Raw genomic sequence first — 26304 nt, forward strand, 5'->3', positions numbered from 1 at the left:
ACTGATTAGACAGCGTGCTCCTATCAACGCTGTTGTTTTGACTGCACCATGTTCAGGTGGTAAAGATTTTCACAACTGTGTCTTTCAACCAATTGAACAGTGCTCGGATGTTTTTTTCTGCCCTACTATTCTGCCCAACTGATGCCGACAACAATGGCAGCCATCTTGCCTTGCTGCAACATCCACTCGCATTGCGAAGGCAGGAACCCAAACTTGCACGAATTCAATGGATTATCACTGAGCACAACACCCAGTCACCAAGCCATTCCAGATGGGCAAGGTATCACGAATTCACCCGACCATAACTGAAGAAGCCGGCATCCCCTCCCCACTGCGGCAGTTAGCCGTTACCTCACACCTCAATCCGAATGTGAGATGACACGACTCAGCCCAATAACTGCCTCACAAGGGACAGCACTTCCCAACAGCGGCCGCCAGACGACAAAACAACTTGTTGCGTGGTGGATGCTACTCTCCCACCACGTGTCACATGTCTATGGTGGTCCCATCGGTGTTTCGACTCTTCTGCATGCAAGTGTGGATGGTGGTGCAGACTTTGCCACTGTGTTGCAGAACCTGCACTGTGCATGCTGAATCGCAGATGCTACCCAAGGCAACTGCCTACCAGATATGACAACTCACTCAACGACATCATACTGCAGTGTTTTTGCTGCCTGGAGAACAATCTTACTGCACTGAACAAAATGTTCCAGCTGAACAAAACATTCCAACAGCATATGGTTCCACCTACATCCACTGGGCAACTTGTTACACATAAGAAGCCTCCCATGCTCACCCAAGTGCGCTGCACCCACCCATTTCCATGACTATCAGCTCTACACCCCGCCAGTACTTCCGCCCCGACCATTGCCTCCACACCATGCTCCACACTACTTTTTTATGTTTCTCGAGTTTTGAAAAAATGCTCCTCAATTGTGTGAAGCAAGAAAAAGAAATACTACAAGCATTCAAAATGTAGTGATGTGCTCGTCTCGTACCCCACTCAGCAACTACAACAGCTACGCCCACATCTGTTAATGTTCCTAATGACAACACCTCAGCAAACAAAAGGTTTACATGATAGAGGATCATTACAGCCTATCCTATGGGCTGGTAGACCAGTATTTAAGCAGATACACCAGCCAGCCGAGGTAGTTGGTATTCCTAGTGTTGAGATACACTTATTTTTCCCTGCTATGCCATGAAATGGAATTCTTCATTATGTCTTTTAGTACATGTTTAGATTCTTTTGGAATTGCAGTTCACACAGGTGACGGCTTTGGCTCTGGCTCAGTGGCCTGTCTTTAACCTGTGTGGCACAGCCAGCATACAGCTTGTACAAAATATTGTGGCACCGGCATAGAAATGCATTCTCATCCTGAGTACTCGTCAGTTTCATTGTTCCTAATGGGCAGCTACTTCAGTTGACTGCTGCTTGCGAAGCTGCACACTTTTGAGCATTCCTCCTGCTATCTCTTTACCGCATAGCAGGACACCACAGTTTCAGCAACTGTAGGTGCAGGGGAAGTTCTTCACAATCACACGTCTGATAATACAGGGGGTCCCACGAATGCTCATTTAAGGAACAAAAAATCGTATAGACTTATGCCCTATTCCAAACGGCTTCTGAGATGAAGCACATTTAACGTAAATGTCCTTTTGGGCTAGTGGCTTGCACATATGTCTCTTATCTACCCAACTGCTTCAACGTTTTCTTCTACACAAACCCATCTCATTGCTGTGAACCTCTTTGTTCAGAATGTCTTTCTGCCATTAAATTTGCCCATCAAACGCACGGTTGTCCGTGCTCTGTGGTAAGTGAAGTGCTGCAAGGGATTGAGAGTGTATTAGACAGAGAAGCAGTTAACTGTGTTTGTACACACGCTGGCTAAATGCCACACATCTACACTACAGTGCATTTAAACTTAGTTGTGACTTTTGACTGTTTAGTATGGAATGAGTTGAGGGAAGCGTAGTTGCCAGCATGTGCTGAGCACGTCAGCAGATGTCTATAATCTGAGACCTACTCAGCACGGAACCTGTCAGGCTAGCTTACCTGCGTGAACAGCAAGCCATGTAAGCCAGCTGATCTGCAATCTTTCTCAAATGATTTTAAAGAAACTATTCAGTAATAAACTTTGATTCTTGCACTCCTTTTAGCTTATTTCATCAGCTTCATGATGAGTGCTTATCACATAGCTAATGGTCATAGTTATTGTGATATTTCGATATTAGATAAACTACTGAAAGAAATTCTTAAAGTTTGTAGTGAAAAATAAGGGTTGCTATGAATTTGTATTTTCCACATGTTATGACTTAAAGTAGTAAAGGAGTTTTGCTATTTAGGGAGTAAAATAACTGATGATGGTCGAAGTAGAGAGGATATAAAATGAAGACTGGCAATGGCAAGGAAATCGTTTCTGAAGAAGAGAAATTTGTTAACATCGAGTATAGATTTAAGTGTCAGGAAGTCGTTTCTGAAAGTATTTGTATGGAGTGTAGCCATGTATGGAAGTGAAACATGGACGATAACCAGTTGGGACAAGAAGAGAATAGAACCTTTCGAAATGTAGTGCTACAGAAGAATGCTGAAGATAAGATGGGTAGATCACGTAACTAATGAGGAGGTATTGAATAGGATTGGGGAGAAGAGAAGTTTGTGGCACAACTTGACTAGAAGAAGGGATCGGTTGGTAGGACATGTTTTGAGGCATCAAGGGATCACAAATTTAGCATTGGAGGGCAGCGTGGAGGGTAAAAATCGTAGAGGGAGACCAAGAGATGAATACACTAAGCAGATTCAGAAGGGTGTAGGTTGCAGTAAGTGCTGGGAGATGAAGAAGCTTGCACAGGATAGAGTAGCATGGAGAGCTGCATCAAACCAGTCTCAGGACTGAAGACCACAACAACAACAACACATATTATGGAATATGTTGCTCCGTATGAAATGTAGATAACATATTGAATTCTTCTTTAAACTTGGAAGGATATTGCCATCTGTCTCCAATCTCAAGAAAATGGAATGTATGTAAAGAGCACTCTGTCATGAAGAACGCATGCGTCAGTGAAAAAGCCAGAATGAAATATTCACAGATCCCTCATATCTCATAAACAGTCTGAGATATCAAAATAAGATTTTGGCAAATCATAGCATGCTGCAAAGAACAGAGTATTTTGCCATCTGATTAATATGCAAAACTCCCATATCTAGCATGATATTTAAGCAACAATAGATTTTTCAATGACATAGTGTAATTTTTAGGGACTTCAATAGATAGGGAAACAAAAATTGCTGTGGGTTCCGCAACAACATATGCGAAGAAGTTAATCTTGATTTCTTTTTTACTGAGAATGGCCTTTTTCATAAACTACTGACCTGTCTTGCCCTCACTTACTAGTTTAATATTATACTGTTTCAGGATGCTGTCGCAAATTATTTTTCAGCTGGTTAGTGACACTGCTATGTTTTGGCAAAATGAGCACATTTTAACATGGCAACAAGAGAACTAACGTATTACTTAAAACTTGTCACAGTCCCTTATGAACCCCTCTCCCCAACTACCTTCTTGATATGACTGACAACTCAAGGCCAATCCTGTGGTGTAATATTTGGAATATCTTCTTTTATCAGCATTTCATCCTCACTGAGTGTAAATTTCTTGTTTTTTGCCGCATTCCTTTTCACCTATGCCCGTATATTCTCAGCTGGATTTAAATGAGCATGGTAAGGAGGAATCCTGATTAAATTATGCCCTTTAGTGTTAGCTAGTTTGTTTAACCTGGTAGATGCAGTGTTTGGCTTGTACAGCACTATATGTTCTATTAACTCCGCCTTATACATGCACTGCTGAACTTTATCTAATGGAACATTTCTTTCTAACCAAAGCAAAATATCTGCTTTCCTGTACTGCATTGTTGGAGCTTTATCTATCACAACAGAGTGGTGTGTGCATTATCTATTACTACTGTCAGATTCGGTGGAATATTTTGCAGTGTAACATTATCTTCACAGCTGATGAACATGTTCTCGGACAACAACTTTTAATGTGAACCTCGTGTTCTGATGCAGTGCCCTGTTGTTATTAATGCAACACCACCACAAAACACTGGTTCACAATTCCAGATGGCTGCAGAATACTTCAACATCAGAAAATATCACTTTCAAATCAGAGCTGACAAGCACAGTTATCCATCTAAGGTGTGAAGCACTGGTAATGTTTATCCACAGTGTGGAATCATGGACTCTTTATCAACTGAGCCACTCGTGGCACAGTAGGGAAAGCTGGCTTGCCATTGGTGTTATCTAGGCAATGGTGTCATGTCCCCTCCAGTCAGTCAAACATCAAAAGTCACAACTAATTTTAAACACACTATAATGGAGAACATGCATATATGGCGTATGTTTACAGCTTCTGCGATGGTAGTGGTCATGTTCCTGTCAAAGAATACTGTAGGCGCTTCCCGACATGTCAAATTCCTTATTGAAGAGTGTTTACCAGAGTTTTCAGTGCACTGTGTGAAACATGTATACTTCCAAGTCCCCCCCTCTCTTCTGAATGTGAAGTTCAACAACTTGTGCAGGATAAGCAGCACACTGGTGAAATGGTGCAGCATAGCCTTACTACCAACACACACAAACTTTTTGCATGTATTCATGTCCCACGAATACACGTATGGTGAATATTACCTGTAGGAAACATGTACCATTTCACATACAGCAGGTCCACAATCTCCACATTGGCAACAATACCACACAACTTGAATTTTCTCATTGGTTAAATGACAACTGTCATTTGTTTTCATTAATATGAAGCCATGTTTTCACGGAACTGGTTCAGCATGATCGGTAACATGTTGATAGGTCCAATCGTTTTACAAGAGCAACTGACGGGACAGAGTTACTTGCTAGTTTTGGAAAATTCATTTGTTGACACCTTGAGGATGTTCCTCTGGCCACATGAGCTGCAATGTACCTCCAGCATGATGCAGCCCCTCCACATTTTACCAGAATTATAAGGGACCGTCTGAACTGCAATCCTAACAGCTGGACTCGTCATGGTAGTACAGTTAACTAACTACCAAGATCGCCAGACCTTATGCCATTAGATTTTTGTTTATGGTGTCAGATGAATCCCGAGGTGTACAAACAAAGTGAGTATGTACGATGAACAGTTGGTCACATCATGGATGCTGCTGCCCTCATTAAGGAACATGTTTAGGTACTGAGCCAAGAATACATGTTATAGCAAGAGTGCACAAAGGCACTGAAATTGACAGTGGGATATTCAAACATTTATTGTGAACTGTATAACAGCTGTAATGTGACATGTACTATAACGCTTACAGGTGCATGAGTGAAAAACACATATTTTTCGATCGATACATTGTAAAACACACATTGTAATGTTTACTTACTATTGTACATGTGTACATTGTCTAATATATTGAATAATTCAGAAAATAAGTAACAGTGTTCATTACATGTGTTCTATCTCAGAAACCATTCAGAATAATGCATTTGTCCACATGAAGTTTTTGGCTTCAAATGATCGTTCCTGCTCTATTCCTGTATACTGACCACTCCTCCCGGGACACCCTGTATGCAACGCCATTAAATTTTTGATGGACAAGGCAGATGAATAAGCAAAAATTTTGTTAAAAACATTGCTTGCGAGGGTCACAGGAATCACTAGCTATTCCAATCAGTCAATAAACAGAATAAGACATAGCAATAAGTACTTCCCAAGGCTTCACTAGTTTGGAAAGCCACAGAAAAGGGATAAGAAAATTTTATTTTTACGTAATATTGCTGGTACTGACACAATTTCCATGTGACACATGTTCATCATTTTGGATTGTCAGTATCATAGTAAGTCACACTGTTCACTATGCTACATTTTCTTCCTTATTTTTGTTTTATGAGATTTTCTTCTAGCAGTGTGTGGCTGATCTTGTTTTGTTCTGGTTGAGCCTTTGTTTATGTTACTATTCCTTTTCAGTACGCAATTGAGGAACTATTGGTTTTGAAGGTCTATTATTTGTCAAATTACTGGCCATAGCGACATTACCTGTTAATGCCACTGTTTCCAGACTCACTAGCTGTAGTGTACAAGTTATGTGAGTGATATGTTTTCACACAGACTTCAGCTGTCAAACTGCATCTCTGCTACCCTGCTGTGCCCATTCATAACAGAACACAACCACTACTGTTGCCCCTCCCCTGCCACACTGTCTTTCTTCAGTAACTACATGCTAAGGCATCTAATGCATTCACATATAGCTAATTTTGGAATGATAAAGAGGAAAAATTGTAGGGGTAGACAAAGGTAAAAATATGTGCAAGGGATAGTTACAAAGTTTTAATTATTACTCTGAAGAAATAAAGTTACATAATTAACTTTTTGTTTGTTTGCAGGTACATGTATAAAGTTCTGGTACATGGTACACACTGAAATACTCACACCACAGCACTGTACCACCCCACTCGAGGAATCAGAACAAAATAGTGCAGTTCACTGATACACTGGAGAAGGGCTGTGCCATTTTGTTTTGGCTGTTTTAGGGGTGTGCTATGGTATTTTGGGACAGGGACTTAAATGTGTACCTGGAAACAATTTACAAAAAATTTATTATGGAACTTCATGGCTAGCATCCATAAATGTATTGGATGTAGCAGACATAAAGAGATGTAGGATTACATCTAGCCACGGAGAATTTGATGACTATAAAAAGTCTTCTAATATTTGTAAGTGCAGTATTCTTATTCAATGAGCAGGAACATGTGCAGAAAGAGAGCCTGTCTATGAAGCAAAGTTAGGTTATTAAGTCAATATCCAAACATTCCACGCCATTGATTATCCATTGGGGCAGAGGTTTTACATGGTTCTATAGTTTGATTGAGGTGAATGCTTCAGTGGTTCTTTTGAAAAGGACACAGCTGATTTCCTTCCCCACTCTTGATAAATCTAGACTTGTGTTCCATCTCTAATGTTGACGACCATACAACCAAAATTTCCTCTCTCTTTTATTATATAATCAGAGTCAGTGCCACATATGAAAGCAGCCATATAATATGCCTCTCTACTGATAATTTCAGCACACCTTTTTATGCAGACACAACCACCAACTACCTGGTCAATTTTACAAATGGCCATCATGAAACTGTCACCAAGAGTAGAGTGGCAGAACACACTGCTGAGCATAGCATATTCGATTTCAATGGCTGCTTTACCACCCCTGTCATTTGGATTCTATCCCCACCCCCCATCCCTCCCCAACATCGGCTTCTCTAAATTGTTGTTGTGGTCGTCACTCCAGAGACCGGTTTGATGCAGCTCCCCATGCTACTCTATCCTGTGCAAGCCTCTTCATCTTCAAGTAACTACTGCAACTTACATCCTTCTGAATTTGCTTAGTTTATTCATCTCTTGGTCTCCCTCAACACTTCCCTCCATGATTTTTATCCTCCCCATTTCCCTCCAATACTAAAATGGTGATCCCTTGCTGCCTCAGAACGTATCCTACCAACCAATCTCTTCTTCTAGTCAAGTTCTGCCACAAATTCTTCTTCTCCCTAATTCTCTTCAGTACCTCCTCATCAGTTATGTGATCTACCCATCTAACCTTCAGCATTTTTCTTTAGCACCTCATATCACAAGCTTCAATTCTCTTCTTGTCTAAACTAAGTATCGTCCATGTTTTACTTCCGTACATGGCGACACTCCATACAAATACTTTCAGAAAAGACTTCCTGACTCTTAAATCTATACTTGTTGTTAACAAATTTCTCTTCTTCAGAAACTCTTTCCTTGCCACAGTCAGTCTACATGTTATTTTGCTTCCCAAACAGCAAAACTCATTTACTACTTTAAGTATCTTATTTCCTAATCTAATTCCCTCAGCATCACCTGATTTAATTTGACTACATTCCATTATCCTCGCTTTGCTTTTGTTGATGTTCATCTTATATCCATCTTTCAAGACACTGTCCATTCCATTCAGCTGCTCTTCCAGGTCCTCTGACAGAATTACGATGTCATTGGCAAACCTCAAAGTATATATTTCTTCTCTATCGATTTTAATTCCTACTCCAAATGTTTCTTTAGTTTCCTTTCCTGCTTGCTCAATATACAGATTAAATAACATTGGTGATAGGCTACAACCCTGTCTCACTCCTTTCTCAACCACTGCTTCCATTTCATGCCCCTTTATTCCCGTAACTGCTGTCTGGTTTCTGTACAAATTGTAAACAGCCTTTCACTCCCTGTATTTTATCCCTGCCACCTTCAGAATTTGAAAGAGAGTATTCCAGTCAACATTGTCAAAAGGATTCTCTAAGTCTACAAATGATAGAAACGTGGGTTTGCCTTTCCTTAACCTATCTTCTAAGACAAGTCATAGGGTCAGTATTGTCTTGCGTGTTCTAACATTTCTGCAGAATCCAAACTGATCTTCCTTGATGTCAACTTCTACCAGGTTTTCCAATCGTCTGTAAAGAATTCGTGTTAGTATTTTGCAACCGTGACTTATTAAACTAAAAGTTCAGTAATTTTCATACCTGTCAGCACCTGCTTTCTTTGGGATTGGATTTATAAAATTATTCTTGAAATCTGAGGGTATTTTGCCTGTCTCATAATCTTGCTCACCAGATGGAAGAATTTTGTCATGGCTGGCTCTCCCAAGGCTATCAATGGCTCTAATGGAATGTCGTCTACTCCTGCAGCCTTGTTTCAACTTAGGTCTTTTAGTGCTCTGTAAAATTCTTCATGCAGTATCATAGCTCCCATTTCATCTTCATCTATGGCCTCTTCCATTCCCATAATATTGCCCTCAAGTACATCACCCTTGTATAGACCCTCTATATACTCATTCCACATTTCTGATTTCCCTTCTTTGCTTAGGATTGTTTTTCCATCTGAGTTCTTGATATTCATACAGGTGGTTCTCTTTCTTCCAAAGGTATCTTTAATTTTCCTGTAGGCAGTATCTATCTTATGCCTACCAATATATGCCTCTACATCCTTACTTTTTTCTTCTAGCCATTCCTGCTTAGCCATTTTGCACTTCCTGTCAATCTCATTTTTGAGAGGTTTGTCTCAAAGCTACCCGTTCTTCTTTTATTGTACCTCTTTCCCCCATTCTTGTCAATCATTCCCCACTGCTCTCTCTGAAACTCTGTACAGTCTCTGGTTCTTTCAGTTTATCCAGATACCAACTCCTTAAATTCCTGCCTTTTTGCAGATTCTTCAGTATTAGTCTACAGTTCACAACCAATCAATTGTGGACAGAGTTTACATTTGTCCCTGGAAATGTCTTAAAATTTAAAACCTGGTTCCTAAATCTCTGTCTTGCCATTATATATCTGAAACCTTCCAGTGTCTCAAGGCCTCTTCCACATATACAACCTTTTGTCATGATTTTAAGTCCCATGGTGCTCAGAGCCATTTTTCTGTCACGATTCTTAAACCAAGTGTTAACTAGGATTAAGTTTTGCTCTGTGAAAATTTCTACCAGGTGGCTTCCTCTTTCATTCCTTACCCCCCCCCCCCAGTCATATTCACCTACTACTTTTCCTTCTCTTCTTTTCCTAAAGTTGAATTCCAGTCCCCCATGACTATTAAATTTTCATCTCCATTAACTATCTGAATAATTTCTTTTATCACATCACACTTTTCTTCAATCTCTTCATCATCTGTGGAGGTAGTTGGCACATAAACTTGTACCAATGTGGTAGGCGTGGGCTTCATATCGATCCTGGCTACAATAATGTGTTCACTATGCTGTTCGTAGTAGTTTATCTGTGTTCCTATTTTTTTATTCATTATTAAACCTAATCCTGTGTTACCCCCATTTTGATTTTGTATTTATTACCCTGTATTCACCATCAAGAAGTCTTGTTCCTCCTGCCACCAAACTTCGCTAATTCCCACTATATCTAACTTCATCCTATCCATTTCCCTTTTTAAATTTTCTAACCTACCTGCCCAATTAAGGGGTCTGACATTCCACGCTCTAATCTGTATGATGCCAGTTTTGTTTCTGCTGATGACGACGTCTTCCTGAGTAGTCTGCAACCAGAGATTGAATGGGGACTATTTTACCTCTGGAACGTTTTACCCAAGAGGACGCCATCATCATTTAACCATACAGTAAAGCTGGATGTCCTTGGGAAAAATTACAGCTGTAGTTTTCCCTTGCTTTCAGCAATTCACAGTACCAGCACAGCAAGGCCATTTTGGTTAATGTTACAAAGCCAGATCAGTCAATCATCCAGACTGTTGCCCCTCTCCAGAAACCCCACATTTGTCTGGCCTCTCAACAGATACCACTCCATTGTGGTTCCTATGGTATGGCTATCTGTATTGCTGAGGCACACAAGCCTCCCTACCAACAGCAAAGTCCATGGTTCATGGGGGTCTCTAAATTATGTAGATGTAAACTGTCCATCCAACAAATCCTTCAGCCCTGTAATCCTCCTAGCCATTGTCTCACATTCACCTCCATGACAATAACTGCACTCATCCTGCACTCACAGCTTCCTCTCCACTGCCTCCCTCTATCTCTCTTCTCTCTCCTCCTCCTCACCTCTCCTCCCTTCCCATCCCAATTCACTCTTCTACACCACTGTGTGCTGTGGCTGAAACAAATTCTAGTGCTAAAGTACTATCCTGTGATCCTGTTGCCCCCCCCCCCCCCCAGTCATGAGTCAGTTTTCCCCAATCCTTTCTTCCATTCCCCCTTTCCACACAACACGATCCCTTGCCGCGATTGCGCTACTGTGCCAGCACAATGAAGTGGGCCAAGACAATGTAAAGTTTTAAAATTAAAATATATCACAAATTCATCTGCTTTTGAATTTTGAAATGAAAATACCTACTTAATGCTGATACAAAATGAAGTGGAATTTTCAGCATCTCTAACTTAACTGAAACATAACATATTCTTTTTCTTTTTTCAGTTACACAATGGCAGAAAAGACATTGTATTTTAGTGTTTTCAATATACTGAAACTTGAGCAGTGCAATGTAAACCTCTGAGGAATTATTACAGTATGTTGATAATACTTTGAGTCTGTCTTATCACAACTTGAAATAAACAACAATTTCTGTGCCACACGTTTCACAAGGTATCTTCAATGGCCTGGAATATGTATATATTTTTGTTTATACTATTTAATTTACATGTAGGATGTCATACATATAGGTTATAAACAGATCTGGTAATTTTTGTTTTTCTATTATGTAGTCATAATTTAAAGTTCCATCACAGGTTTCATGTACGTTGATCTACATGCTGTGTTCTTCTCCCTTTATTATAGCTGTTCTTCTTTTGACAATAGCCATCTGAAATTAACTTTTTTTACACTTCGCAGCTTTAGGAATTAAACACATTTTTGAATGTTATGTTTTTGGATAGTGCTGCAAAATCTTGAATGTTATTGCCCACTACTGAATGTGTTTGTGTGTGTGTGTGTGTGTGTGTGTGTGTGAGAGAGAGAGAGAGAGAGAGAGAGAGAGAGAGAGAGAGAGAGAGAGAGAATGTAATCATACTCATTTCTTTTTCAGAGTTAGTCTTGTTGAGCAGAATCCTCTTTATTCTATATAACATGTGTCTTAGTGCTGCAAGATTCCGGTTGTGGGGATGATTAGATGTGGAATTTATTACTGTGTCTGTGGTCATTGGTTTTATGAAACTGTTAAAGGAATGTTTGCCATTTTATTTTATTATTGTTATGTCAAAAAAATTTATTTGATCATCTTTTTTTTTCAATTTTGAACTTTATTTTGATGTATTTTGTTGATTCAGAGTGGAGTTCATCTACTTTTTCTTTTGGCTCATCCATCAGATAAATAATGTCATCCACGTATCTTTGCCCATATATGATTTTAAATCTTGCATCAGTGGCTATCTTTTCAAATATCTGATAAAAATATTGTCTAGAAATAGTTTTGTTCAGTTATCAATTTGAGAATACTTTTTATTTTTGTTATTGCTTCTGTAGTGAGGTTGCTTGTCAGATGTGAGATTTTGTTCTGTGATTTCTATTGTTTCTGTGAAGAGATGGAAGTGTATATGCTTTATAAATTGAATGAAATCAGTGATGGTGTGTGTGGCACCTCTATGTTCTGCACATGTTCTGTTAGGTCTCTGTGCTTTTCACTGTTGTTTTCTATTTTATAGTCCTCTATGAGTATTTTTTGGAGACGTTTAACCATGTGGTATGTTGGAACTTTCCTGAAATTTATAACTGCTTTCATTGGTGTATCGTGCATCTGTGTATTTTTGGTTGGATGTAGAGTGTTGGTGCTTGTGGGTTCTTCTACATTAAAAAATCTTTCTATCAGTAAGTGAGTGTTCAATGTTTTTTAAGTGTTCACTTCTGACTTGGCAGAAATCATGTGATTTGTTCTAATTTTAAATTTTCTATGGAATTAGCATTTATTTATTCAAATTCAAATTTGAGTATTTATTCCTTGGTTTTTGTGATATATTGTTCTTTATCCATAAGTACTGTTATGTTTCCCTTGTCTGCTGTCATTATTATAATGTTATGGGTTATTAACTTTCGTGTTTTCCTGGTGGATGGTTCTGTGTGTTTTTTTTTATTGTGTCTCTGCTGGTTTGTTTAATTGTGCTCATTATTTGCTTTTTTACTAATTCTCTTCTTAGCTTCCCCCCTCCCCCTCCCATCCAATTGTATTGACCAACTAGGATCACATTAACAATTTCAGTTATTAACAATTTCTGTTCCACTTCTTACTTTGTCATTGTTTCCTATTTTTCCAGTATTCCCTCATTTTCTCCCCATGAAGTCTCTTCCTTTCTTCTGTCCATGTTGTTCCTGATTGTTTTATTTATTTTGCTTTGAAAGCCTTCCAAATTTAGTGTTTTTATTTAATAAAATTGCAGCCAAATAGCCATATACAGTTACTTTGCTTAACATTTTACATTTTTGTATATTCATTTATTGATTTCACTCTTTTACTGCACAGTTCTATGTGATATCGTTCACAGGCTTCGTTACACAGTTCATATACACATGTTGCAGTTGGGTCGTGATAAGTTTTGTTTTTGCAGATTAGATGATGAAAGCCGTGAATAGAAAGTCTAGTTACGACATGTCGCTGTTCGAAGTTTGGTGCTGTCCACGAGTGGTTCGTCATTATTTCGGTGCCATAAAACTCCGGCCATATTTTTTCTCGTTTGTCCTCCATGATCTTCAGTTGCTTTCTGGAAGCCCTGGTGTGTGGCATCATATATCGAAGTCTGATGTCTTCTGTAGTGTCGGCAGACTTGCCAACACTACGCACACTAATTGAAAGAGGCGGCCAAGATGCGCGCGCTAATTCACGAAGGATGGGATGAGGTCTGAAACAGGATACGTAATGAATGCTATAAAGAAAAGTACGTAGCTTCTTGAATACTTAACTTTTAATCCATCCTTTGTATACATCGTTCTTGATGAGACATCTGGAGATTGTGGCGATACAAGTGAGACTCTTTAGATACAAGCTATCTAAGGCTAATGGCGCCTTGCTAGGTCGTAGACATGGACTTAGCTGAAGGCTATTCTAACTGTCTCTCGGCAAATGAGAGAAAGGCTTCGTCAGTGTAGTCGCTAGCAAAGTCGTCGTACAACTGGGGCGAGTGCTAGTACGTCTCTCGAGACCTGCCGTGTGGTGGCGCTCGGTCTGCGATCCTGACAGTGGCGACACGCGGGTCCGACATGTACTAATAGACCGCGGCCGATTTAAGCTACCACCTAGCAAGTGTGGTGTCTGGCGGTGACACCACATCTTCAATTAGGAATGTCTCTCTCGCTAGCAGGTACACTAGTCTAGATCTTGTTGTCTTTGAGAGACCTAGTGCTCTTTTTAGATAGGCCGATTTTACCTTTTCTAGTGTTTCTAGATTTTTTTTTCTGTCAGGTGGTCCCATATAACCTCCATCCCATAGGCCAGGATTGGCAAGATTTTTGTGTTGAATAATTTCATGGCTGTTTCTAGACTGAGTAGGTGGATGTTCTTGATGTCCTGTATTGCTATTATTGCTTGGGCTGCACATTCTGTTGTATGTTTTGTGAAGCATTTGGCTGTTGGTTGCAATGTCACTCCTAGGTATTTAAAGTCTGATGAGATTTTTATTTTTTGTCCTCTGATACTGATTTCCGCATTCTTGGGTGTTTTGCCAAATTTTCTGAAAATTACCATTTCTGTCTTTGTTATGTTTATGTGTAGTTTGTGTTCACTGCACCATCTGTCTATTTTCTCAATGATTCTCTGCAGCTTCTGTATATCTGTTGAACCTATGGCTATGTCATCAGCGTATGCATATGCATACACATCTTCTTCATTTTCTCCAATTCGGAGTACTTCTTCAGTGGCACGAATGTACAGCAAAGGGCTCATTGGGTCACCCTGTAAGACTCCGTTCGATTGCAGAATGGGGTTCGAAAAAGAGAGGTTGTCTGATATTGTAATCAAGTTGTATTCGAGGATTGACTTGATTATTCTTGCCCATATGCTATCTTCTCCCATTGTGTTTTCCAGTTTTCAGACTATGAGCTCTCTTTCCAATAGGTCAAAGGCTTTGGTAAAGTCTATGAACACTGTGTAGAACATTTGTTTCTTTTGTAGTGCTTCATCGATGTTGTTTAGAAGAAGCCTGACTGCCGTAAGTGTTGATATCCAGATCTGAAACCCATTTGTCATTCTGGGAGATGAATGTCCACAGAGGCTTGGATTTTTTGTGTTATTATCTTTGAAAAGATCTTGAATTGAGTATTTTCCAGGGCTATTTCTCTGTACTTTTTTGGGTCCATTGGGTCTCCTCTACCTTTGTAGAGAACTTTTATTGTCGAGTGTCTCCATTGTGTCGGAATTCTTCCAAGTTCCAGGCATTTGTTAAACAGTTTCGTCCATATGTGTTGGAGGGCCTCTTTTGCATCTTTTATATGTTAATTAATCAGGTCCGCCTGCTTTCTTGTTCTTCAGTGCTTTTATTACTTCTTTCACGTCTTCTTCATTTAGGGGTTCCCATGTATTGTCTTTTTCCTTAGTTTGATGTTGTTTCTCTTTCTTTGGGGGTGTTTTGAGTCCTCGTTTGTTCAGTATCTTACTGAAGTGGTCTTCCCATTCCTTCAGGTCTATATTTGGTGTATGAGCCATCTTTCTTGGACTTGCTGCTATGTATGGGTCTTTCTCTGCTTCATCCGCTTCTCTTTTTGCCTCTCTTTCTATATATTCTTTTTTCTTCTCTTCTATTAGTTTTTTGTAGACTCTCCTCTCTTCTGCGTACAGTTTGTATGTTTCCTCGTCATGCTGGTTTCTTAGTCTGTGGAGGGTTCTTAGAACAGTGTTCCTTTTGCTGTAGCATTCAACATTGAACCATCTTTTGGCCATCCTTGTTTTGGGGATTGTTTGTATCACTGAATTTTTTAGGAGGTCTTCTATTTTGTCTGTTGCTTTTTCAAGGTCTCCTTCCTCTATTAAAGTTTCTATTGTTCTTGCTGGTTTGTTAATTTTTCTATACCAATTTTTCTTTGTGTGATTTGGTGGGTCTTTCTCGCTGGCGGTGACGTGATGATATTTATTTTTATCTTCATTGGAATGTGCTTTCGTATAGGAGTAATGGAGTCATGCCATATTGGTTGAATACTTCCTTCTATGTCTCCTCTTGTTAATGTGATATCAATGGTGCTCTTCCCATTGTGGCATATGTATGTAGGTATCTGTCTATCGTTAAGTAGGGTGAAACCATCTTCTTCTAGAGTTTCAACGACTAGTTTTGTTTTATATTTTTCTGTGTCTATTCTGCAGTTGAGATCACCTGCAATAATGGTGGGTTTGCTGTCGCATTGTTTGATGAGTGTGACTACTTCGTCAATTATTTCTACAGCATTTGTGTGCGGTTTAAAATAGGCTGCAATTATATTTATGTTTGCTGCTTCTACTAGCATACTATTTTCTTGTTTTATGATTTTATTTTTAGAACAGTTTCTTCCTGCTATTTATGATTCTTTGATGTTGTTTCTTTCTAGATCTTTCCTTACTTCTGTAATCCATGCTACTGTCGATTTCTTCTTCCAGAAATGTAGGAGTATTCGTTTTGTTAGTCTATTTCCATCCATTCCCTAGAGGTGTCCAAAAAAGGTTCATCTTCGTTTGGCCATTACTTCAGATATTTTCTTTATATTTTTGTAGATCTCTTCATTACTTCTTATTTTCCAACCATCTGCATTTTTCAGTACACCCATTATTTTTCCAATAATCCTTCTTTCCAGTACCTTAGCTTGTCCATTTTATAGTTCATAATTAGGCATTCACATCCATATAAACATTCTGGTTGTACTGCTGTCATGTAGTGTTTAGTTTTGTTTTTCTAGATATACATTTCTTGTTGTAAATATTTTTGGGCAAACCATATGCTCTTTCCATTTTGTTAATTCTTACATATATTGCAGATTTTTCTAGTCCATTCTGTTGTTTAGTTTCTCCAAGATATTTAAATTTATTTACTCGCTCTATTTTACCTAATTGTGTTTCTATAAAGTTTGGCGCATTTTTTTATATTTGTCATGAATTTTGTTTTTTCATCTGAAATTTTGAGACTATTTCTGTTTGCTATTTTTTCCAGAGGATTTATGTGAATAACTACTTCTGTCAGGTTTTCTGAAAGTATTGCAAAATTATCTGAAAAAGACAAGCAGTTTACCTTCATTCCATTTGTTTACCTTCCCAAAGTTATTAGTTCAATTTTGTGATTTTTTAGCTATGAATTCCAGATCCTTACAATTTTTTCTAGAACACAATTAAACAGTAAAGGTGATAAACCATCACCTTATCTAACACCAGTTTTTATTTCAAATGGCTGAGATACTTCTCCCATAAATTTGACTTTAGATATTGTACCTGTTAGTGTTTCACAAATTCTTCTTAGCTTATGTTTATTTCACAAATATTTTGTCTTTTTTTTTTCATATGCAAGACTGTGTTCTGCTTCTACTATGAGATTTTCTATGTATTGGTTGTTTAACCTGCTTTTGGTGCAGTGTTTCAAACCCTTTTTCCAAGAGCAGTTTTTCCTTTTTGTGTAGTTCTGTCTCCTTCGGGTTTAGTAAACATGGATGAAATGTGCGTTGATTTCCTTGTGGTTTCTCATTCCATATGTAAATGTTTGTTTGAGTGCTTGTTTGTTGTTAGTTTCATTATTTTCTGTTTAAGCTCATTTTGCACAGGTTTCACTATTGTGAATGTAGAGTTTCAGTTTTTACTATCAGTGCCATGAGGACTGTAGGATTCCCTATGTGCTGTGCCAATTGTAAATGATTCTCATACAGTACTATATTCAGGTAATGCTTTCTTCAAATATAGTATTTTAATTTCATTTAATAACTAATACCTTTCTGCATATGGTTTTGACTTTTGTGCTATTGTAGAACTGTTTTTAACCTTTACATTAATGTCACTTGGAAATAAGTTGTTAATCTTGCAAATTTTGTTGAATTTTATGTGTTGTATTGTCTTATGAAGCCTCAGAGGTGTTTTCTTGAACTATTCGGACATGCTGATAGGAAATGCTGTAGTAACATCTTCAACTTTTATGGTTCTGTCTTCCTCAGTTGTGTATAATATTATGGTATGTTGGTAAGTATTGCTTTGAGACTGTCTACTCATAACTGAATAAAACAGAGCTTTTGTGCTATATGCAAGGCATCATTAGTGGCCTGGAAAATGTATATATTTTTGTTCACACTATTTAGTTTCCATTTATGATGTGGAGATAACTGGAGTACCAAAGTCAGAGGATTTATATTTGTTGTCTATTTCTGATGGTACACTTCAGACAACTTTGATAACAATTTCAGAGGTAGTTTTTTTTTTTTTTTTTTTTTTTTTTTTTTTTTTTTTTTTATAATGTGACTGACTCATCCCTTTAGTTGTGTGAGACATCACATGTACAGCAACTTCATTATTCTATTTATAGAAAATAAACCTAAAGCTTTGTAATAAGTTCAAAATAGGATCTCTATTACTTAAGCATTAGTCACACAGTGTTCTTTTCTTAATTTCATACAAGAAGAAAAATTCCATTACAGTGTGCTTATCCCACTACTATATTTAACAAATATATAACCCTAAAGAGAGTTCTGGTTATTAAATAATAAGTAAACACCATATAATTGAATCAGGGATAAGAATCCTCAAAGAAGACTGACAAACTAAAATGCCAGGATTATAAACTGACTGCATATCTGCTGGGAGAAAAAGGGACTGAATGAAGCTCTGAATAGAATGTATGCAGACAAGCATAAAAAAATAAATAAATAAAAAAATTAAAAAAAGCAGATCAAGGTATATGTATGAGAAGACAGTAAACTCAACTAAGGAGTGGAGGAGGCCAAGGCAATAGGTGAGATGGGGAGGACACAGTGTATTTGTTAACTTTTAGCTGATAATAGAAAAACATAGAAATCTATTTCAACTAACATCAACAGAGTAGCACAGTTTGCACGTATTTAAGTTATAATGACTTTATCCACAACTCCACTGTCTAACTTGTCCTTTTGCAAGGCTGCAAGGCTCAGGTCAGCATCCATGGTGCTTAAAACAGCACAACTTTCTCTGTTTGTCAAAATGCAATTGCAATAATCTCAAGCTGAAGCTAATTCTTCTGTCTGACACAGCTATTCATCCGGCAGTATATTAGTATTCAATACTTGTCAGTTATTTTTTTCATTTTAAAATAAGAGCAACAGTTGACACAAGAAGTAATAATCACACATTACCTTAAATAACAATTTCAAAAAATCCTGTGAACCTTTTATGTCGGGACTTGAAATGAAGCCAAATCCCCCTAGAACGCCATCTAATGTTGGAGGCACTTCAGACCAATACTGGGCTGCCTGTTTGTAGAAGGAATCCTCATTATTGATGCATGTATTGCCACTTACATCTTCTTTTGTAGCCAATGAATCCCTACAAAAAAGTGAAAAATGTGGAACCATGTAAATTTAACTATAATTATAAAATGGGACAGTGCATGCCTCTGGTGAATGTTTCAAAAATTATTTTCATTGTGGTTTTATTCTCTTAAAGAATTCAAATACCAAAAATAAAATAAAAATTGTACAAAATTTTAGAACAGTGTGAAATTTGAGCAGAATCAATTCAAAGTTTGCACAAACACAGAATTAATAAAATAAAATAATAATGAGAATTCTATGTGAAAAATAAAAAGTTAAATGTGCACAAACTAATATGGTACAGCATATGAATGTAGCCTGCTTATGAACCTTATCTAAACCCATTACAAACATAAAGATACAACCCTATATGGTGAGTGGCATGTGGAAGACTGACACACTTGCTGGGTGAGGAGTCCTATAAGTGGTTTAATGCTGAAGACTGGAATATCTTCTTTTTCTCTTGTATGAAGAGTAGATGCTGTATATTAATATCTCAATAACAGAAACTGATTTGATCAGGTTTCTTTGTTATATTATGCTGAAGGACCTTCAAAATGCAGACACAGTATAGTGCTAAATAATGTGAATAGACTTAATATGAAAATGAAATAAATTACGTGAAGTTAAGTTTTGTGTCTTGTTTTATTTTGGGTCTAAAATGATAAGCCATACAGCAATATTGCAAAATCAGTATTCGAACTAGCTTTCAAGTTCTTGCTTTTTTTCTAGTATACATATTGACACACACACACACACACACACACACACACACACACACACACACTCTCCCGAGGTTTTGATGAGAATGATCTAGTCTTTTATATCAGTGATTGCATTTTATCAAATTACTGGTATTTCAAACTTGCGTGAGGGGTGCTCAACTTGCTGTAAGTTTTGGCTCTCGGGTTTGATGTAATATTGAATGAAATGATTCAACCCCTCCCCCCCCCCCCTTTCCTCCCATTTTCCTACCCCTTCTGACTTGTGGCTGTAGCGATGGTTAACATTATGTATGAAGACTACATGAAAAAAAAAACATGTTAATTACACATTTCACAAAAATGAGTTAATGGCATCATTATGTAGGGTATTAGGCACACTTTCAGTTGGGTCAACTTAGATGAATTTTATGGGTTTCGTAGCTAAGGCTAGATAAAAATATGGTATACACTGAGAAAATGTGTCAAGTCCATCCAAAACAAGAATAGAAAGAGTGGAGTCCTGCAGGTGTGGATTTCTGAACTGTATGGATTCTTTTTGTCTGGTTTTATTCAAGCTTCATTGTTAAATGCAATGTTGTTGTTGATTTTTCTATTATATTGTTGAACCTCATGATTTTACAAGCACAGAGCAGACTAGAGACTAGCTTCTTTGCTTTGTGGTGTGATGGAATTGAGTTTTGTGTAATATCCATTGGTGGTCCATGTTTTAATTGATAAATGAATATCCACAATCAAGCAGCGATGGTAATTCTAGGAAAAGACAACAGTTGTGGTACATGAACTTAAGTATCTAAAAAATTAGAACAATGTCACACAAAATAGGAGAGTGTTGCAACCGCAAGAAGAACTGTACTGACACGTTAACTGATGCAGAAAAGTCTAAACTCACATCTAACTTCAAGCTACTGAAGCACTGGAATGAGCAAAGTTGTCACCTTACAGGACTGACTTCTACTGATAATTTTCAATGTCAAAGGCTTCAAATAGATGAGACAGTAGCCACTTAGTGTGATTATACATTTCATTATAAGGTAAGAATAATGAGAGATAATACAGTGACGGAATTGACTGCTTGTCAAAAGGTCTTGTATCACTGCACAGAATTTCAGAGAAAAGATTAGACAGTATTAGCAATTCTTTAAAAAATGAAGACATGTCTCCAGTTAAAAAGCGAGGGAAATAATGAAGCAAACACACAAAGTTTCAGCAGGAACAGAGCGAAACATCTCCACTCACATCATGTTATTTAAAGAGAGTTCCAGTCATTATTGCATAAATAAAACAAAGAAACTGTACTTGTCTGAACTAACTATTCAAGAAGATATTTAAAATATAAAGAGATACATTCTACCTGTTCAGTATCATGTGATGCCTATCATAAAATATTAATACAAAATTTAATATCTTGTTGGGTTGGTTGGTTGGTTTGTTGGGGGAAGGAGACCAGACAGCGAGGTCATCGGTCTCATCAGATTAGGGAAGGATGGGGAAGGAAGTCGGCCGTGCCCTTTGAAAGGAACCATCCCGGCATTTGCCTGGAGCGATTTAGGGAAATCACGGAAAACCTAAATCAGGATGGCCGGACGCGGGATTGAACCGTCGTCCTCCCGAACGCGAGTCCAGTGTCTAACCACTGCGCCACCTCGCTCGGTATATCTTGTTGGGTTTCACTCGAAGTGGTACATGCAGCATCTGCAATAAGTTTTCTATAACTTTCAAAGTTCTAGATGCACCACTCTCACAAGCAACAGATGGAAGGGGTGGTCGTTCAAAATAATATTAAGAGGAAGAGAGAATATTAAATTTGAACTACACCACCAAAAAGTTGTTGCATTTTATCTGTGGAAAATATAATCTGAACAGAGAACCACAAGTTTACAAACTATGAATTGATATAAATGGATTTCCAACAGAATCTTCCATGCCAGCTTTCTCTATATCTATATAACATACATTGGCTCTAAGAGAGTAATGCAGAATGTTTTATTTGTCCTGAACCAACAGGGAAGAAAGGTTCAAATGAAGTACTTGTACCTTCTTTCCTGCATTATTAAGCACTACAATTCTCGATCCGGAGATAAAAATTTTGAAATCTTACATGGCTCATTTGAGGGTCAAAACAAAACCTACACTCTTTTAGGGTCAAAACAAAACCTACACTGTTTTCAATTTCATCCACTACCTTGTCCACCATGCAATGCATTCTGAATCAATTTGTGTGAAATTCCCAGTTAGAGGACATTCATATCTGGAAAGTGTTAATTACTTAGTTGTCATCAGAGGCAAAAGCTGAGCTTCCAAAGGGCTAGATGGACATGATTAAAGATCCACTCATACAACCTGTCCTTTTAACATTGTTGAAGTTGATGGTTCAATAGCACGAGAGTGGACTGGTTTCTTGTACCCAAGATACTGACCAAAATGTCCATTTCCATCTCAAATTATTAAGGAGATGAACGTTGGTTGGTTGATTGGTTCATTTGGGGGAAGGGACCAAACAGTGAGCTCACTGGTCCTATCGGATCAGAGAAGGATGGGGAAGGCAAATTGGCTGTGCCCTTTCAAAGGAACTACCGGCATTTGCCTGAAATGATTTAGGGAAACTAAAGAAAACCTAAACCAGAGTGGCCGGACGCAGGTTTAACTGACATCTTCCCGAATGTGAGTCCAGTGTGCTAGGAGATGAAGGCAGAATGTCATAATCCAAAGCTTATGACACACTGTGACACTTACAATGTACCTTATTGATAAAATTATTTAATTGGATAGATAAAAAATCTACTCATCATGTGATAGCAGAGCACACACATAAAAGACTGTTATGATTGGCAAAGTTTTGGAGCCATTGGCTCCCTCTTCAAGCAGAAGGGTTGAAGGGGAAGGAGGAAGGGTGAAGGAAAAGGACTGGAGAGGTCTAGGAAAAAGAGGTAGATTTTGGGAAAGTCACCGAGAATCACGAGTCAGTGGAGACTTACCGTACGGGATGAGAAGGAAAGACTGATTGTAGCAGAGTCTTTCCTTCTCATCCTGTATGGTAAGTCTCCTCTGACTTGATTGTTGGAAGCCATACAAAGGGTGATTAAGTAAGGTTACAAAAGTTGAGACACTAAAGTATCACATTGACTCAAGTTCATCCAAAATAAAAACAAAAAATTGATAAAAAACATTATTCTTAAAACCCAGTTATCATAAACACCCTACATAAGATGACTTGACTCACAGATGAATAGAATTTTGTTGTGGGAGTTGCATGGGGGATGTATAGCGAAATCTGTTCTCGATATCACATTAGATTCTAAGTTTCACAATCTGATTTGACAGTTATAGCAAGAAACTGAAAAATAGACAGAAAAAAACAAACGTATAAAAATATTTTCGACACATTAGGGGATAATAAAGAATGGTCATTCAGTGCACTGTATAAACTGCAAAAACATATCACAATGAACACTGAAACTGTGTTGAACTAGATGGGGTAAGAAAAGATCTGAATGAGTTAAGGAAAGAAGAGAAAGGAGATTTGGGAAATGATTACAGGAAAGAGAGAGAACAAGTGTAAGACACTATCAGACCTTTCTTCATGACTGTGGAAAAATGTTTGGTCTCCTGCTTTAGTTAGAACAGATGAGATACAGAGTAAGGGAGTCAATACGGAAGCAACTTGCAAAGGAACTAGGAAGCAGGAGGAGATGGCACTGTCGAAACTGGGAATTACCATTAGTAACAGGTTTCAGAGAATCAGCCTTTTTAGGGTACAGGGAGCTGAAAAAAATCAAGAGAAGTTTGAATTGTGAGAAACATTCAGTTTCAGAATTAGTCAGAAAATGTCATCTAATCACTGTCATTATATAATATCAGTGCATTACTAAATCAGAACATACGCAATTGAAGAGTAAAAATGACAAACTACTTATTCTTGTTGATGAACGAGGTTTGTTTAATCCAATTAACACAATCTGCTTCTCTGAAAATAAAGCAATCACTGTCATCAAAATGTTACACGTTATAGAACTAAGTTTAGCGTCTTACTGCTGTAGAGCCACTATGGAGTGGAATGGAACTGATACACCTAACCATGTTGGACTTCGTACAAACTTGCTTCTATTTTTACTTGTTTCTTCCTGTAGAAGCATTTTTCACTTGACTACAGGCAACCAAAGAACACATTAAACCTTGTCTTAAACAGTTTTAACATCCCTCCAACAGATTCCCTGCATCCCCTCTCCACCTTTCATGCCGTCAGACTTACCATGAATTCCTGATCTCTAACCAGGCTTCTTTTTCCCTCCTCTAAACACTTCCCAATGGACCCTGTATCTCAACAAAAACAAAGGAGCGAACAGCTATTAATGACCTTAGAACTGATCCTGACATCATCATTCTCCCCCAACAGCAAGGGTTCCATCAACGTGGTCATGAACTATGAACTTTTCAACTTCTTTGTAAATCTTACTGTTATGCGCCGTCCAAGGTGTCCAACAAGACCTCCAGCAGCTTCTTTTAGCATTAACTCCTTTATGTGTATTATTCTAAGGAACCTAGGATGATGTCTTGAGCAAGTATTCCTGACTGTCATTTTTGCCACTTCTCACAAACTATTGCCTCATTAGAAATGAATTAACCTCAGGGAATCATGTGTCACACAATTTCTAATTGGGATAGATTTTGTATTATGCCATGCCTTGGCAAAAACTAAAAGCTCTCTCTCTGTCAACAAAGACAGCTCCTATGCTAAGAAATTTTTCCACAGACTACAGTTCCATTCAAATGTTTAGAAGTCACATGGGGAAACTCTGCTCCTCCCACACATGGGAGAAAGCCTTAATCCTGTGACGCAGTTATTCAGTGCAGTGGTTAGCTGTTAATGGTTCTTCTTTGACATTTTTAATCAGTCCTGAGGCAGCAAATGCATGCAGGGCACAGTACCAGTAAGAAGTGTGCATTTTCAGCATTAGGACTGATTAAAAATGCCAAAGAAGCAACATTAACAGCTGTCCACTGCAGCGGAGTTCCGGCTGCTGTCCATCCACCCAGAGGGTCGGCGTCCCTGGATGTGGGTGAGCACCCTATGGCCTGTTTTTTGATTGGTATTCACGGTCACCCAGAAGGTGGATACACAGGGTTAAAAACTTTCCTCCTTCTACTCATAGACACATAGGAAGTTGCCAGCAGAATTATTACAGTGATTGTCACTGCACCCTGTTGCACCTCCTGCAGCCTCCACGGAAACAGTTCGTTCCACCAGGTCAGAAAAAGTTTCAGCCACAGGATGAAGTTTTCTTTAAAAAATTTGGCAATAAACAGCATTGGGACTGTGGTGTCACCACACAAATATTGGACAATTCATTTTATGATGTTCGATGTTTCTTTGGGCTGCATCGGTGTAACCAGAACCAGCCGCGGTGCTAATGTGTCAGAAATTCTGATGCAGTATTTTTGCCCACAGAGCCAGCAGGCTGCTCAGGTCTACAACAGCCTCTCTGCCCATTGGGCTGGCACCTTCCAGAGCAGCACCAATGGAGATTGGCATCATGCCACCTTTCCTGCAGCCTGAGTCAATGACTGTGGAGGCACTGCACCTGGGCAGCTGTCACACTGCTCCTGAAGTTCTGGCTGCTGTCTGCCTGCTCACAGTGCCGGAGTCCCAGGATGTGGGTATATGCACCCTATGGCCTGTTTATCGATTGGTGTTCGTGGTCACCTGCATGGTGGATACCAGGGTGTGGACAGGGGGCTGCAATCAACCACCCCTGTCTTCTCATCTGCGTCTGCATTCAGGCCTCCTCTTCCCCCCCACCACTGTCACGTGACCCAGCACTACCTAGCAACAGTGCGGAGGTTTGGAGGGCAGGGGGAGGGGGGGAGGAGGAGGAGGAGGAGGAGGAGGAGGAGGAGAGGAATGTGGTATTGTCTGAAGAGTGAGGTCTCAGGTTATAGTTGGTAACTCACAATGGTACCACAAGCTAAGGACAGTCGCTGCCAGTGCTGCACCAAATGAAATACCCCGGCACAGACATTCCCTCAAGAGTTTCAACACACTGCCGCTGAAAGAAGCATGCTTATATCAGAGCACAGAACTACTTAGCCCATTCTGCAATCACCACCTACAACAACAGCATTGTCTAACTCAGATCCAGCCGTGCCCTAACAGAACACTACTCAGAATTGTGTATCAAAGTTTACAGTCAATTGTGCTCTGAGATGTAACTACCATTTTGTACTGCATCAAGTAATAACAGTTATAGTGTTCAGTGGCAGTAACAAATACACACAGCAGAACCTCAATCAACCATCACTTTTGGGACCAGAGGGAGGCTGGAACTCTAAAAAGGTGAAAATCTAAAAAGGTCAGACAATGAGGAAAGACTGAAAAAAGTCATTAGAGAGCTCAAAACAATGTAATAAATCAAACACAAGTTTAAAAAATTACATTTCTGATAAAGAGAAAGGAAAGTAGAAAATTTGAGACACTGAATGTCTATTTTAAAACGTGTTCCAAATGTTTGACAACACTCTCAAACTTATCCTTTGTTACAGAGTGGCTGATTTTTCATCTCCTTCCTTTTCTTTATCATCTGACTCCACTTGCTCAACACTATACTGCTGCAAAACTAG

The 26304-nt window shown here is 38.6% G+C and overlaps 1 protein-coding gene across 1 annotated transcript in view; it reads right to left on the bottom strand.

Moving 5' to 3' along the window:
* The window catches only part of LOC126262205 (N-terminal Xaa-Pro-Lys N-methyltransferase 1), an 84219-nt gene that overhangs the window by 45826 nt on the left and 12089 nt on the right, over positions 1-26304 (bottom strand). Inside the window, exon 2 of the mRNA XM_049958625.1 lies at positions 18788-18977. Within this exon, the coding sequence (XP_049814582.1) occupies positions 18788-18977 (190 nt within the window). The remainder of the gene's footprint in view (positions 1-18787; positions 18978-26304) is intronic.

The sequence above is a fragment of the Schistocerca nitens genome, chromosome 6 (genome assembly GCF_023898315.1).
Source record: "Schistocerca nitens isolate TAMUIC-IGC-003100 chromosome 6, iqSchNite1.1, whole genome shotgun sequence".
Taxonomy (NCBI): Eukaryota; Metazoa; Arthropoda; class Insecta; order Orthoptera; family Acrididae; genus Schistocerca; species Schistocerca nitens.